This window comes from Hipposideros armiger, unplaced genomic scaffold, assembly GCF_001890085.2.
Source record: "Hipposideros armiger isolate ML-2016 unplaced genomic scaffold, ASM189008v1 scaffold_226, whole genome shotgun sequence".
Classification (NCBI taxonomy): Eukaryota; Metazoa; Chordata; class Mammalia; order Chiroptera; family Hipposideridae; genus Hipposideros; species Hipposideros armiger.
The window spans coordinates 397,996-413,945 of record NW_017731576.1 but is presented as its reverse complement, the minus strand read 5'-3'; the positions used below and the strand labels follow the sequence as shown (position 1 = coordinate 413,945).

At 36.1% G+C, this 15,950-nt stretch overlaps 1 protein-coding gene across 1 annotated transcript in view; it reads left to right on the top strand.

Annotated features, from left to right (window-relative positions):
- The window catches only part of RYK (receptor like tyrosine kinase), a 79,496-nt gene that overhangs the window by 24,748 nt on the left and 38,798 nt on the right, over window positions 1-15,950 (top strand). Inside the window, exons 7-10 of the mRNA XM_019654582.1 lie at window positions 3,035-3,135; window positions 7,363-7,488; window positions 9,064-9,150; window positions 14,178-14,247. Coding sequence (XP_019510127.1) covers window positions 3,035-3,135; window positions 7,363-7,488; window positions 9,064-9,150; window positions 14,178-14,247 — 384 coding nt within the window. The remainder of the gene's footprint in view (window positions 1-3,034; window positions 3,136-7,362; window positions 7,489-9,063; window positions 9,151-14,177; window positions 14,248-15,950) is intronic.

Sequence of the window (15,950 nt, the reverse complement as noted above, 5' to 3'; positions counted from 1 at the left end):
CAGCATGGGCTCTGAATTCTGGCTGTTCTGCTTACTAGCTTTATGGCCTAAAGTAGGTTATGCAGCCTCATTTCTAAAGCAGAGATAATAATGGCACGTACTTACTAGAGATGTTGTGAAGTTTTAATGAAATAATACTGTATGCTCTTAGAACACAGCCCTGCATTAAGTAAGTGCCATTATTCTGATTTTTTGTTTTCAGGGATGTGCAGTGTGCTGGTCGTGATGGACAATTTCTTCTTCAGCTCTTTCCTGTTCTATTAGCCATTATTTATTACGTGCCAGGCAAGCTAACAGTGGTGGCTAGAACACTCCCATCCAGTCATCTAACAGCAGTAAAAAGACACTTGCTTTTTCTCTCTGCATAGAGGCCACTGAGATAACAATCGGTACCATTTTATTGAGTGTTTATTGTTTACTGGTACAGTACCAAGCCCTTTACATGTATGACCTTATTTGGCCCCCACAGCTACCTATGGACATGATACTGTCCCTGTATTAAAGATGAAAGAAACAGGCTTAAAAAGAATAACTTCCAGGATTGAGCTGCTGGGACCAGGGCAGAACAGCACGAGAGACTCATTACTGTAATAGCTGTATTGTAATGACTCAGTATTGTGATTGTATAAGCACTTGCTATATGCCAGGCATTGTTCCTCATGCTCTTACATCCATTCATCCCCTTAATCTCACAACAGCCCTGTGAGGTATGTTGGAACCCATGGCTCCATGGAATTACTGGACAGGGATGGTAGTGAGCTCTTCCATTCTCAGGAGCCAGAGTCCTGTTAACACACAGAGCTTCTTTAAGAGGCAGAGAATAAAACTGCCTGAGATGTGCTCCTGCCAGGCAGAGGTAGCTGGAGCCCATGTGTGTGGCTGTCCCTCTTCTGACACCACAAGGTGATCTTTTTATTCACTGTGTTACGCCAGGCGAGTCTGTCCTGGAGAGGCAGGGCTTCTCCGCAGTCACCCTATAAAGTCCTTCCATAGGGGATTGATCTGCACCCTGTCTACACTGTTGCCTTCCCTTGTTACTCACGACCATAGGAAAGTTCATTCCTCTTTGCTGGGATACTTGAACTTGTTATTTGGCAATGTCTACATTTTACATTATCCCCATCACCCCACCACCCTCACTGTTCCTGGTGACAGGGTTCCCTTAATTTCTCTTTCTTGTTTCTGTATCCAGTGCCTAATAGGTATCAGTTACATGAACGTTGAATGAAGAATTTGTTGAATGAAGAATGAGTAGAGAGGCAAAAAACCATTTTGTTATACCAACAATTCTTTGCCTCTTTCATTATATATCACCAGCTCATGTCAGAAGCAACTGTTCTGTCTGGTTTATGCCTTTGTATTCCAAGGAAGTATGGTTTTCTCTGTTCTCTGATTGATTCAGTAATTAACTGAGCTCTCACTGAGGCCCATTTGGGCCCACTTGGGGCTGTTGTCTTGGACATTGGCTTAAGTGCTGGGCAGACAGATGTGAAAAAACAGGCACTTTTCCTGCCCTCATGGACTCTATACATAGTCTGCTTGGGTGACACAGACATTAAACAAGAAACGCCTGCTAGAATGTAGGCTTCATGAGGGTAGGGATCTTTGTCTGTTGTGTTCACTGCTGTATCCCCAGCACCCAGCACAGTATCTGGCGTGTAGTAGACACTTAACAACTTTTTGTTGAATGAATGAATGAATGAATGAATAAATAAATAAATAAATAAATAAATAAATAAATAAATAAATGAGTTACAGAGAAAAATAGAGGAATACAAATTGTAAGTGCTCTGAAGGAAAAGGATCTTTGCCCTAATTTCTAACTTCAATGCTAAAACAGTTAATATCTCCAAAACTAAATTGCTTATGAAAATCAAATGAGATAATTTATTTAGACTGATTTTTAAACGATTAAGTGCTAGCAAATGTACATTTTCATTTTCTATCTCTTGTAGCTAGCTCTATGTAGATAGTGGTTTTAACAGTTGTCAGTAGTGGGTCCCTAACTGCTCCCTGCTTCTCTCCTAGCAGTAGGTCTGGGGTTTCAAAGGTTTGTTTTGATCACTTAGCAGTGCTTTGCTCATTGTAGGGACCTACTGAATATCTGTTGAATAAGTGAAAACTGACATGGGCATACTTAACATTTTAGCATGCTCGCAATCTTTCAAGAATTTTGAGGTGGTACAAGAGTGCCACCTACTGTTCAAATATTAGAGAGAAACACAACAGTTAGTAAATAATTTGGGGTTTGAGCATTTATTCTACCATCAGTATATGTTGGTTTTAGGGAATATTTAAGTACTACTTTCATATATATTATACAACTTGAGCCTCACAAGAATCCTGGGAGGTAGGTTTTTTAAATCCCATTTATGGTTAAATAAATTGAAGTTCTTTATTTCCCCCCTCTGTGGGATGGTAATGCTTCCTTTCCCTCCCATTATTGAATCCTGGACTTTTAACAACTTCGATTTCTACTGTGATCTTTGAGTAGTACTCAGAGCTCCAAATGGGTGTCCTGTGGTTCCTTGTCATTCTAAGGATTGAGGATGTATAATATTAGTAATAATAAAAATAATTATTGCTTTGTTATTCCCTCACCTGTATGCCATTTGATTTTGGACCATCATTAAAAAAGACCTGTCTTTCTGCTCCTTTTCTTAAAGGCAATCTAATTGAATGGCATGGGCTCTTTTCATAAAAGATGATTTCATAGTTCCCTAACGTATTGTGTGAGGTTCGGAACTGCTACTCTCTGTGGTATCTGAGGACTAGTACCTACATTTCTGAATGACTTTGATAAGGTGATTGGCTTGATGATTGTGGAGATAGAAAGGAAAGAAAAAAATTTAGCTTTACATTATGAGGTAGATTAAAAATCGCAATATGGACCATTTCTAATAGCCATGCATTTATGATCTCCATCAGGACCTAAAGCTGGTTATAATGTCTACCTGTATTTTGTATGTATGGAAAAAGGAAATTTCTCATTGAAGCTGACTTGCCAAATATATCTCTTAAAATTTTTTTGCAGCATCAGTGCCAGCAGTAGTTCCCAAGGGCTATCTCAGCCATCTACCCAGACGACTCAGTATCTGAGAGCCGACACACCCAACAATGCAACTCCTATTACCAGTAAGAGTTAATTTAATTCTAACCTTGGTTTTCTAAAGTGGTCTATTGTCTGTCTGTTAGTGGTCCTGTATAGTTAGTTACTTATGGGACATGTGTACCATACTGTGTACTGGGTTGTCGGAAAAGTCATGACGTATTTTGTCTTACGTTTTTCAAAGGTCATTTATTTATATAAAGAACAAAGATCAATCAATGCTATATTGCCCATTTTGTTTGGTAACCTTTTGCCAACTTGGAGTGAGCTTCATGATTCCTTGTTCGTAGAAGGACCTGTCTTTATTTGCGAAAAACTGAACAAGGTGCTGATTTTAGCCTCATCTGAATTGAATGTTATACCACACAAGGAGTTTTGAAGAGAGCGAGACAAGTGGAAGTCTGACGGTGCAAGGTCAGGCGAGTATGGTGGGTGTGGCAACACATCCCATCCAAGCTCCAGTAATTTTTGATGGGTGATCAAACTTGTGTGTGGTCTTGTGTTGTTGCGATGGAACACAACTCTTTTACAATTAACTAGTTCTGGACGGTTCTGGGTGATGGATTCGTTCTAACTGTCCAGTTGCCGACAGTACACATTCGAATTGATTGTTTGGTTCTTTGGTAGGAGCTTGAAAAACACGACACCTTTAAAATCCCACCACACTGAGAGCATAACCTTCCTCTGATGAATGTCTGCTTTTGATGTCGTTTGAGGTGAATCATCACATCGGGACCAAGACCGTTTGCGCACCACGTTGTTGTAATCAGTCCACTTCTCATCATCAGTTATCAGTCACTTCAAAAAAGGATCGTTTCCCTCACGTTTAATGAGCATATTGCAGATGTTTATATGCGCCGTCAAATGAACTTCTTTGAGTTCATGCGGAACCCAAATATCGAGCTTGCTTACGTATCCCAGCTACTTCAGGTGGTGGTGAACACTTGAATGATGGATGTGTAATGTTTCTGCAATCTCTCGTGTCGTGTAATGTGGGTTTGACTCAATCAATGCCTTTATTTTGTCGTCATCAACCTCGCTGGGCCTCTCTGACCGAGGAGCGTTGTTGAGATCAAAATCACCAGCACAGAATTTCATGAACCATCGTTGGCACTGACATTCTTGTAGAGCATTGTCACCGTAAACTTTATGCAACTTTTCACAAGCTTAACGTGTGTTCTTCCCTTTATGGAAGTAAAACAGTAAAATATGGCAGAAATGCAGTTTGGTCTTCCATCTTCAACTTGTAAAACCTCCAAAACTCAACCAAATCTATCAATTTTTTTTTAAGTGAAGCTAGAGCTGTTAGCTGTCAGATGACATAGCAATAACATAGATGTGAACGTCTCTAGTACTTCCAAAAATGAGCTAGTGCCATCTGTTGCAAACATGTGTCATGACTTTTCCGACAACCCAATACATAGTATCTAACGAGTGCAGGATTAGGCTTGATCTTCAACTTTTGGTTTCTAGAACATTGAAACATTCTAAAATTGGAGTATTAAAAATAAAATTTAAGTTTAATTGCTAGATTTAGTTTTGTGGAGATTTCCATAGGCTAATTATATTAAAATCACTTCTGTATACATTCAGAAGGAAGGTTTTCAGTTAGTTAGAAAGAATAAGACATTGAGCTACATGAAGACAGACTTGGATTTTAATGAATTGTTTGATGGTCTTACAGGCTGTGGTAAGGACTTTACTTTGTTTTCTAATCATGATAGGATGCTAGCTGCCATCAGAATTGAGAGCATGGGATATAATTTTCTTCCTTTTTTTTTTTTTTAACAAAATTTTAATGAAAGTTTTTACACTTTAACATGTAGATGTTGAGGGGAAAATAATCATTCCTAGAGTATTATTTAGACAATGAAGACTCACCATACAAATAAGAAACAGTGTAATCATCAGATATACAGTGGGTCATATGTTAGGGCTCCACTGAGTGACGCTATTGATTAATTAGGTTTTTGTTGGCAATGAACTGTTATCTTCCTTGGGCTGACATTTACTCTGTAGTAAATTAATATGAAGAAGATCTGTTCTTCACTCAATGCTCTATTGTGGTCTTTCAGTACTCTTCCCATTATAAAGAACCAGGATTCTTTGGAGAAATGGATAATTCCAGGACTGGGTCAGGAATATACAAGATAAACCTGGGACATGTTGCTAAACCAAAAATCAAGGAAGCTGCTAAAAGACTTGAAGAGGCCCCCAAAATAGGACCATTTGAGCATCTAAAACAATAATGACAGCAATGGATTGTAACATAAAATGCATAAAAATCCATAAGTTTCTAATGATACTTTAAAAAAAAATTGGTCATTATGAGAGGTAACTGGGCACTAATAATGCCTTCCTCTGGCAATTGGCTGTATGAATTGTATTTCAGAGTAACAAGATAGTGCTGGTTAATGAGGCAAAATGTTTCTTTATAGAAGAATCCCAGCTAGTAAATAGGGAAGGAATGATAGAATGAGAAAATCACATTTGCAACCCCTAATAAAATTTTTGATTCAGGAAAAGATCATTAATGTTTAAAACTCTATGAACAAAGGGAAATGGAAACTACAATTTGAGGGATCAGACTGACACCCCTGAATCCACTACTGAAATTTAGCCTCATAAAAAGGAGGACAACTAGGTATTTTGCATTCCTAGATGTGATGCACCACCCATGGAGTATTCTTGTTTCCCCATCCTCCTCCAACAGTTAACTTGGATCGAATTAAGGCTGTAAAACTGATTTACAGTTTACAAGAAATACAGGGATAGAGGAACAAGTTAAATGATATTCGAGGAAGCAGATGCCAGATACTCTCCAGGGTAATTGACCTGGTTTCTTTAATAAGAAAGTGGCAAGAAAAAGAAGAGGGCACTCTAGATTAAAATAAGTCTAAAAGAAAACAACAGTTATCATCAGCAACAAAAGAAAGAATTATATGCTCTTCAGGAAATATGATGATAGATGTGAAAGTAGTCTAGAGACTATTCAGCATAAACACATCATTGCTTTTAATGTTTAGATGTCAAGCTTTGCTCATTAGAGTCAGTTCATGGTTGTGGATACAACCATAAGGAGGTAGATAATTCAATTATTACATATGCTAAAAGCAAAATGCTTTTTTAACAAAGTCAGTGAAATGCATTTATTTATTAAAACACTTTTTTTTACCATCAATAAGAAATTTTCTTGTTTCTGTGGACATTACTTTAAATAAATAATTCATTTATTATATATGATAAACACAAATAACTTTTTCAAAACTCAATGGAAACACATTTGTTTATAAATTAAAAAAGAGAAAGGAGCAGAAAAAAATATTTGGAGACATAATGACCAAGAATTTTCCAAAATAAAACATAACAGACCACAGATCCAAGAAACTCCGAGAGCTCCAAGAGGGAGTAAACATGCAAATATTCACACACCTAGACATATCATGATCATACTGTTGATTAAGTGTTGTCAGCCTCATCCATCCATTATGATATTCCCCAAAGCCTTTCATGTAGTTCTTTTAGCAGCCATTGTTGATCATTGTTTACTCGTAGGTCTAATTCTTCATGGATTTTTCTTTCTAATGTCTACCAAAGGAAATAAGTCATTAGAAATACCATTCCAATTTCTACTTGCTAACATGAGATCTTCCAATTATTTTAACTTTTTTTTTTGGAGTGAAAATTTTAATTTATGGCTAGAAATTTTGTTTTTGCTTTTATCATATTAAAAATGGGAGTTAAGGGAACTGAAAAACAAAATAAATACGAATTTTGCAATGGTATGATCTAAGAAGATCAGAATGATTAAATTAATTATGTATTTTGTTAGAAAAGATATTTTTCCAAACATCTCTTCATTTGAAAAGTTCTTTTGTGAAGAGACTATATTAGAAAATCATTTAGGAGAAAAACAGTCCATTTAGAGGGATTAAATTAAAATCCATGAATCAAAGCTTGTTTTATTTGGCTGAAAGGCAATTGAAGTGGTAGTAATGTAATATTATTTTTAGTATATTTTAAATTCTGCATTTTAAGGTTTTGGGGTAGGAGGAAAAGCGTTTCTTTAATATTTAGTATAGCCTTCATAAGTAATTTCTCCTGTTTATGTGTGTGCTTTTTTCCTTTTATGGTTCTTTCATTCATTCATTCCTATAACTTGAGTCCTATAACTAGTTCTAACTGAACTAGTTGACACTGATGGCATAATAAGGGTATTTATATTTCTTGGTTTGGCTTTGTTGGCTCCTCAGGTTATCCTACCTTGCGGATCGAGAAGAACGACCTGAGAAGCGTCACTCTTTTGGAGGCCAAAGCTAAGGTGAAGGATATAGCAATATCCAGGGAAAGGATAACTCTAAAAGATGTACTCCAAGAAGGTATTTATTATCCCAGTGTCAGGCTTTCAAGCAAGATTTAATGTTAGCACTATAAAAATGTTTTGTTTTAAATTTTAAGAATTTCACGTGACTTTGTGTCTAAGGATAGAAAGCAGTGCACAATTTATTTCCTTTATAAAACTGGTTTTCATGTTCCCTGTCTTTAGATCTTTAATTTGCCTTAATACAGCTTTGGTGCAATTCTTGATTTTCAAGTATATTGGAGCATATACCATATTTTGCTGTGGTATAGCGCACTCCTGTTTATAATGCACATCCACGTTTTTGGCCCAAACTTGCAGAGGGAAAAATCTTCCTGTTTTAATTTTTTAATTCAAATTTTTATTTGTTTATATTTAGGTACTTGTTTTTTGTATTATAAAGGAATTTTAGCATTTATGTATTATTGCACTTTTAACTCATAAGCATAAACAAAAGAATTAAAAACTATAGATACAGAATTAGTACTGCCTATGTATAATGCGCATCCTTATTTTTTCCTCACAAATTTGGGCAAAAAAGTGTGCATTATATACTGCAAAATACAGTATATTAGTGTTTTTTACCTTTAAAGTGTATTTTCTATTTAGTTCTTGTTTAAAGATGATCACTACTTAGCACGCTTCTTCGAAATATTGTAAGTAATTTTCTCTGACAGATTGTGTGGGGCCTCCAGCAGGAGGAGCGTGCATGGGCTTTGGAGATACACCTAAGTTCCAGTCCTAGTTCCATGATTTATTACCTGTGTGACCTTGGAGACATCTCTTAATGTCTTCTATGTCCAGTTTCCTTTCCTGTAAATTTTGACTACATTGTCTACTCTTAGACTAGTTATAAAGATTAGATGAAATGATGCACATTAAATGAGCTAACTCATGATAGGTGTTTGATAGATAGTAGGACCCTTCCCTCCCTACTTGCTGCTCCTTGCTTTCTTTTTTGAGTTTTAGGATGTTGACTGGAGAGATGCTGAAAGAAGATGACAGATATTAATAACAAAATATTTCATTGAGCTTTTTAAGTTGTTAAATAAAGATTTACTTTTTTCTCCCTTCCATAATTTCATTTGGAATGTTCTGGATGCATATGAGTTATCCGAATTCACCTTTTGGTTGGGTTGCTTGTAGGTCAATCTCAGCTAAGCGAGGGGCTTGAACTGTCCCCAGCGGCAAATGGAAATGAACAGAGTTGTCTGTTTTTGAATGTGTGAGGATAGTCCATTTCTCTGCTTTTACATTGCTCTGAGGTTAAGCCTGGAAAGGCATAAAGGCCTTTCTGGATGCCCCACTACTGAGCTCCAGTGCTCGTGGCTGTATCATTAGTATACTTGGGATAATTCAGAAAGCATTTTCATACACTCATGAGAAATTTCTAAAAGCAAGATATTTCATAGTTACAAAGAACTTCTAAAAGTCATTAAAAAACAAAGATTTGGGTCTTAATCTAGGCCTAGAGTAATGTTGATCACTCATATTCTTGTTATGTTTGTTTAAAGTTATATTGTGCTAGAACGTTTTGTACTTATAATTTTATGAAGCTTATTATATGACCTCATTAATTACTTTTTTCTTTTAGGTACTTTTGGGCGTATTTTCCATGGAATTTTAGTAGATGAAAAAGATCCAAATAAAGAAAAACAAACATTTGTAAAAACAGTTAAAGGTAGGAAATTTTCCCCCCATACTATTTCTATAATGCTTTCCTGTTTAGGTGGCTCACACAAGCAAAATTCTGCCCAAATTCTCAGTGTGTGCCACACCTTTAAATTAGTCCATGTTAATCTAGCTCATAGGAGGCTTTTTAGGAGATTTGGTCCTTCTCATTAAGGTATAAAAAATAGAAGTCTGATAAATTAAGACATTAAATATTATTCAGGCTTCCAGTTAAATTATATCCACTTGACTTCATTCTTGCTATAGCTAATATTGTGTTTTTCCTACATTAAAATTATCTTTTTTCTTTTTAACATTGTTTTTAGTTTTTCCTCCTCTCTGCAACCCCCCCCCCCCCCCTGTGCCTTAATGTGAATAGCCACTGTTTACCTTTCTTGTACTCACCCCCCTTTGTGTTTTGCTATTAGACACAATACTGCAGAAAATACCCGTGTGTGTATTTTTTGGTATAGCTTTGCAGGTATAGCAATAGGTGGAATTGCTTCCCCTACTGGTGGTTTTTTTTTTTTTTTTTTAAGATTTTCTTGGGGAATTCAGGGAGGGTAACAGCATTGGGGAATCAGAGAAGGGGAACAGGCAAGTTGCTCTCCTTTTGTTCTTCAGTCTCCTTTCGTTCTTCAGTCTAGTTGTGGAGGATGTTGCTTCACTGGCCCATGTCGGTATTGTGATCATTGCGCTCTTCCCAGGTGAGGCAGATCGGTCGCTGGCCTTTGGACGGCCGCTCAGGCTGGCTGCCAGCCACTCACAGTAGCTTATGGCAGCCCACTGCAACAGGGGCTGCAGCCTACACTGTCGCCAGCGACTCACAACAGCCCAGCTCCAGGTCGAGCTGCTGTTCACCATCTTAGCTGTAGAGGGCAGTGTCACTGGCCTCATGTGGGATCCCAACGGGGGGCCCTGCTTGCTTCTCAGAGCTGGCGCTCCAAGCCAGCTCTTAATCAATGCGCCACTTGGCCGGCCCCCCAAGCGGTGTTTACATTTAAAATTTTGATAGACATTGCCGAATTGTTTTCTAAAAGCTAGCACTGGTTTTTAGTTTTTAAAGAACAGAATACCTATTTTCACTAAGCACCTTTGGAGAAAGGTGTATACATAATTTTTCACTTATGGATATATATAAAGTTTTCAGTTAGTGATTCCCTATCAAAATATACTACAATATTATATATGGCTTATTCCCTAATAGTGGAAAATTAGTAAGATCTTTTAAAACATTAGAATTTTAATTATAAGTGATGATTGTAAAAGCTGAAATAATTCTTAGTTAAGTCTATATGTGTTAATTTATAGGGTGCTTAATGTCTGACAGTGTCTGGCATAAATTGAGATGACAAAATACTAATTTTGGAAAAACAAATTTAGCATTTTGAATACAGAAATTGAGGGCAAAGTTAAATTCAATTTTATGAGGTGACAATCTTAAGTTTACAAAGTTAATTTACAAGAACTTGTTTCTAAATTTACTTAAAGATATTCATGAAAAGCATGAAGGATTTATGTTTATTGTTTTTAAAATTTTGGGTTGTACTCATCTAACAAGAATTCTTTGGAATTTGATTTTTTTTTAATTTAGCAAAATTACTTGTTTAAGGATGCTACAAACACACATACACGTACACTCACACACACATTTTATCTTTTCTAAATAAATGGTTTAACTTACTATATTGTTTGGTATTTATTTTATTCAACCACCTCTCCTAGCCCAAAAACAAATTTTTTTTTTAAAGATTTTTTATTGGGGAATTGGGGGAATGGGAGCAGCGCTCCGAAATTGGGGGAAGGGAAACAGACAAATTGCTGTCGTTTTGTTCTTCAGACTAGTTGTGGAGGACGTTGCTTCACTGGCCCAAGTTGGCACCATCATTGTGCTCTTCCCAGGCGAGGCAGATCAGTCGCCGGCTTCTGGATGGCCGCTCACTGCGGCTGCTGGCCGCTTGCTGGCTGCTGGATACATACAGTAGCCTATGGCAACCCACTGCAGCAGGGGCTGCAGCCTACGCCGTCGCCAGCGACTCACGACAACCCAGCTCTAGGTTGAGCTGTTGTTCAGCATCTTAGCTGTGGAGGGCAGCGTCACTGGCCCTCATATGTGGGATCCAAACCAGGGTCCTCTGGCATCCCAAGCCAGCTCTTAACCATCACGCCACTCGGCTGGCCCCCCAAAAACAATTTTAAAAGTTAATATTTAAGTTAGGTCCCACTACTTTTTCTGACTAGCTTTGAAGGATATTGTACATATTACTCTTTATAAATGAAATTTGAATCTTAAGTTTAATAACCACTGTCTTTGGTTGTAATTTCCCCATTTTTTTTTAAGGAAGCATTTCTCCTTAATTTTAATATTTCTTCTGGGGTTTGTAAAAATTCTGTGGACAATTTAGAACGGGACTATTATTAATTTGTTCTGAATGAATCTTAAATTAACAAAAGAGATTTCTGTATAGAATTGGATTGAAGGTTGGAATGGGGGAAAGAAGGAAATAATAGTGATAAGAAAACACAATGTGGATACTGGGACTGTTTCACAAGATAAGATTTCTTTTTCCGTATACACTTGAAATGTAGTCACTTGCTTGTTTCTGCTCTTTACCTCTGTAATTACAATGTTCTTTTCGAGCCTGACGGAAACAAGACAAAGCACAGTGAGTCCTTACCCAGAACATGCTCATGGCTTGCTTGGCAAACAAGAGGAGGTACATGACCACAGTCCTGGCCTCTGAATTGTTAGAGCGCGCACATGATTATCTCTGAGATTTTTTTTTATGTTATTTTTATTCTTGTAATTGAAGCTACATAGAGCTGACAAATTTGTTTTCACACATCTGTATGCTTAGTTGCATGCTTCACAATTAGAAATGCAGCTAAAATGCAGAAAAGTATGTTTTTAAAAGATCATTGACCTTTACTTTTAGGCATAAACAGATAATTGGAGTTTGGCTTCTTAAAAAATTTATAATTTTGCACAGACACGTAATAGATATTCCAGGATAAATTTTCAGAGATGGAAATTAGGAATCAGAATTTCATCCAAAGAATATTGTTAAATTGAATTCCATAAACTAAATGAATTAATTTAAGGTTATTGGTGTTAAGTTCTTATTTTCTTTAATAGCTAAATTTTTGTAACTTGGGAATTTTTTCTTTATCATTTTGTTTCTTGTAACTTTTAGAAAGTAAATTATTTTATAGTATTCTTTTCAAATGTATACATCTTGAAGATAGACCTTTCAGTATTTAAAATTAAAAGACTAGGACTAGACTAGGAACGGAATCCAGGAAAATGATTTTTTTTCTTACTAAATGGATAAAACTTTTTCTTTCATTCAAAGTTTTCTTAGATCATCATCCAGTTTGTGTCTCATGCTTAATAGAACATGCTTATCATAGTTAAGAGCTTGAAAAATATTATGCATAAAATGACACATCCTGAAATTATCTTTGTTTTACTTGGATCTCCTTACCAGTTGATGGGAAGGTAAACTCTTAACAACTGGGTGCGGACCTCCAAGTATTACTCATTTTCAATCCTAAAAAGATCCGACCAGCCCCTAAACAATCCTGGCTATAATTTTGTTAAAAATTAATTAGATTACAGAAACAGTAATAATAACACATTCCTCCATTTACTAAGTGATCCTAAATGTTAAACAGTTTTTAGACAACTAGAGTTCATTCCACTAGACATTGGTATGAAGCACCTTTTCCAGAGAAGTACCAAGTTTTGCAAGTCGTTTGCTTTTTGTCCACCCATTTGACATTCCTACAAAAGTCTTAACTACATAAAGCTGTCTGGAAAGGGGACCCTAATAGCAAGTAGTGGAAGAGGGAGTGGTTCCATTGGTTAGAGTTGGAAATGAATGCGATTTGTGATTTCTCAACTTTGACAGCTCCACTTCTAAGGAGTGAATGTGACTTGTAATCATGGTGCCTGAGTTCAGTGATTTGGATTTTACTGTTGGTTCAGCATTTTACTAGGTAGAGCTAGGACGTGGATCTTGGCTTTGCCAATCCTTATATCTTTTTCTCCCTCTTATTGCATTGATCAGAAACTTTCAAATTATTACTATTTTTATTGTCGACAAAGTAGTTATTGGTTTCTTTGAAAGTGTTTTTAAGGCTACACTACACTCTTAATTTTGTTTTTGATATCTACAGATCATTTTTTTAAATTAACACTTTAAATTTTATTGAGAATTGGGGGAGGGGAACAGACAAGTTGCTGTCCTTTTGTTCTTCAGTTTAGTTGTGGAGGACATCACTTCACTGGGCCATGTTGGTATTATGATCATCGCGCTCTTCCCGGGTGAGGCAGTCACTCGCCGGCCATCGGACGGCCGCTCATGGCGGCTCACGGCAGCTCACAAAAGCTCATGCCAGCTGTCTGCCAGCCCCACTGCAGCCTATGGCAGCCCAGCTCCAGGTCGAGTTGTTGTTCACCATTTTAGCTGTAGAGGGTGCAGCGTCACTGGCCCTCAATGTGGGATCCGAACCACAGCCCTGCTGCTCAGCACTGGCATCCCAATCCAGCTCCTAACCAACATGCCACTTGGCTGGCCCAACACTCATTTTTAATTTTATAATGAAATGTACTATTTACATAATGGAAAAATTTTTTTTTAAGTAGTGTAGAAATGCCTCTTCAGTTTTTTCTTTTTTTTCTTATTGATTTGTATGAACTTTTTAAAGGAGGAGTACAGAAAGGAATTTAGCCCTATATGCCTTATATTTTTCCAGTGTGTCATTACTTTCTATACTTTGTTTATGGAGCCTTATTTAATTTCTAATTTTTATGTATGGTCAAATTTATCCTTAATGGCTTCTGTTAATGTTGATGTATTCAATGAGATACTACCTGCTGCAGTATAATTTTAGGCTAAACCTATTTAAATTTCACTGTTACTTAATAGAATGAAAATTTGCCTTATATTCTGAGATAATTATTTACTAATAGCAGAAAATATTAATGTCATATATAGTATTATCATTCAAGACAATGTCTTTTTCTTTATATAGATCAAGCTTCTGAAGTTCAGGTGACAATGATGCTCACTGAAAGTTGTAAGCTGCGAGGTCTTCATCACAGGTGAGGAAAAACTACCCAGCATTTAAGTGTTAACATGGTAATATTGTATGTTACATTTTTATTTTAAGAACATTCTGATGTATTTTAAATTGAAAGCTTTTTGGAATAGCTTTATTTTTTTTCTGAATATTAAAGTGAAATGCATGTTCATTGCACAAATTTAAAAACACAGTAAAATACAAAGAAGAGTATGTAAGCCCACATCTGGATAATCATAACTAAGCATTTGAGAAAGAGTTTATACATATTTATGTGCATATTTCCCTTTTTAAAAAATAGGATAATGATGTGCATATGCTAAAAATATTTGTGAAAAATTTGAACATAGAGCAGACTAAAGACGAGAATAATAAACATGAATAAGTTCACTCCTAAATTCAGTGTTAACATTTGCCATTTTTGCTTTATATGTGTACATATATGTGTATCTGTCATCTCTTTAAAAAGATGATAGATAGATATTTCTGGAAATATTTGTTGAAATATTTTATTTTATTTTTATTTTTTGAAATATTTTAAAAGTGAATGGGACATCTCAACACTTTCAATGCATTTCCAGCATTTAAAAAAATTTTTTTTTCTATATAATCACAATACTATTATTATCTTTAACAGGGTTAATATTCTTCTTGGTATAACAAAACAATGTATCTAATGTTTCATGTCAGTAACTATAAATTCATGTCCAAGTTTCAAAAGGCTGCATTGTAGTTACTTGAGTGAATGCACCGCCTTTTATTTAACCAGTCTCTTACGGTTAGGTCATAGTATATTTTTAAAAAGGTACTTGTAGTTCTATATGAAGAGATTTTTTAAAAAGCTTGATTAGCAGTCCTCTTCACAGAGCTATAACAAAAGCTTCTACCTTCTAAATCAAAAGGGGCTTAAATATAGTACCACAGTGTATAGGTAGCAGTATCAATATTGGGACAACGTTGTTGTTGTTGTTGTTTTTCAGCACGATATTGAGTTATTGTAATTTACGTCCTACTGAAAACGTGGTCACACATGTTTAAAAAATGGAACAGTGACCATCCCTGTTGGAATTATGTATAGATTTATGAAAAAAAAAAGTGAAACATACAGAAGGCATCCTGCCTTTTAATTTCTCTGTACTTTGAGCAGTAACTTGAATTCTAAAAAATGAGATGACTACGGAGAGTTTTATTTTTGAATTTTGTTTACATTTGGTTCATATTCAAAAGAATTTGAGCACCTAAAAAGAAAGCAGCTATAATAAGATCAATAAAATATAATGAAAATGAAACTCGGTTGTTTGGCATTGTGATGGTGGAAAAGAAAACAAACAAGCCAACAATAAGGAGACAGATATTTTTGCTGTGATTAAATATAATTATAACTCAGCTTCTCGGCAACCAAAGCTGAAGGAAACATTAAAAGTTGGTAATTCTCAGTATTAGAAGGGGAAGAAACATAGATGTTCCTTGGGGGAGAAAAAAGTTTTTTAGTTTCAGATTCTGAGGCAGATGTCTTACTATGTACTGTCATAGACTTGGGACGTTGATTAGTATGATGATCAGACATACTTTTTTTTTTTTAAGGATTTTGATTGGGGGATTAGGGAATGGGAACAGCGCTGGGGAATCAGGGGAAGGGAAACAGACAAGTTGCTGTCGTTTTGTTCTTCAGTCTAGTTGTGGAGGATGTTGCTTCACTGGCCCAAGTTGGCACCATCATTGCAC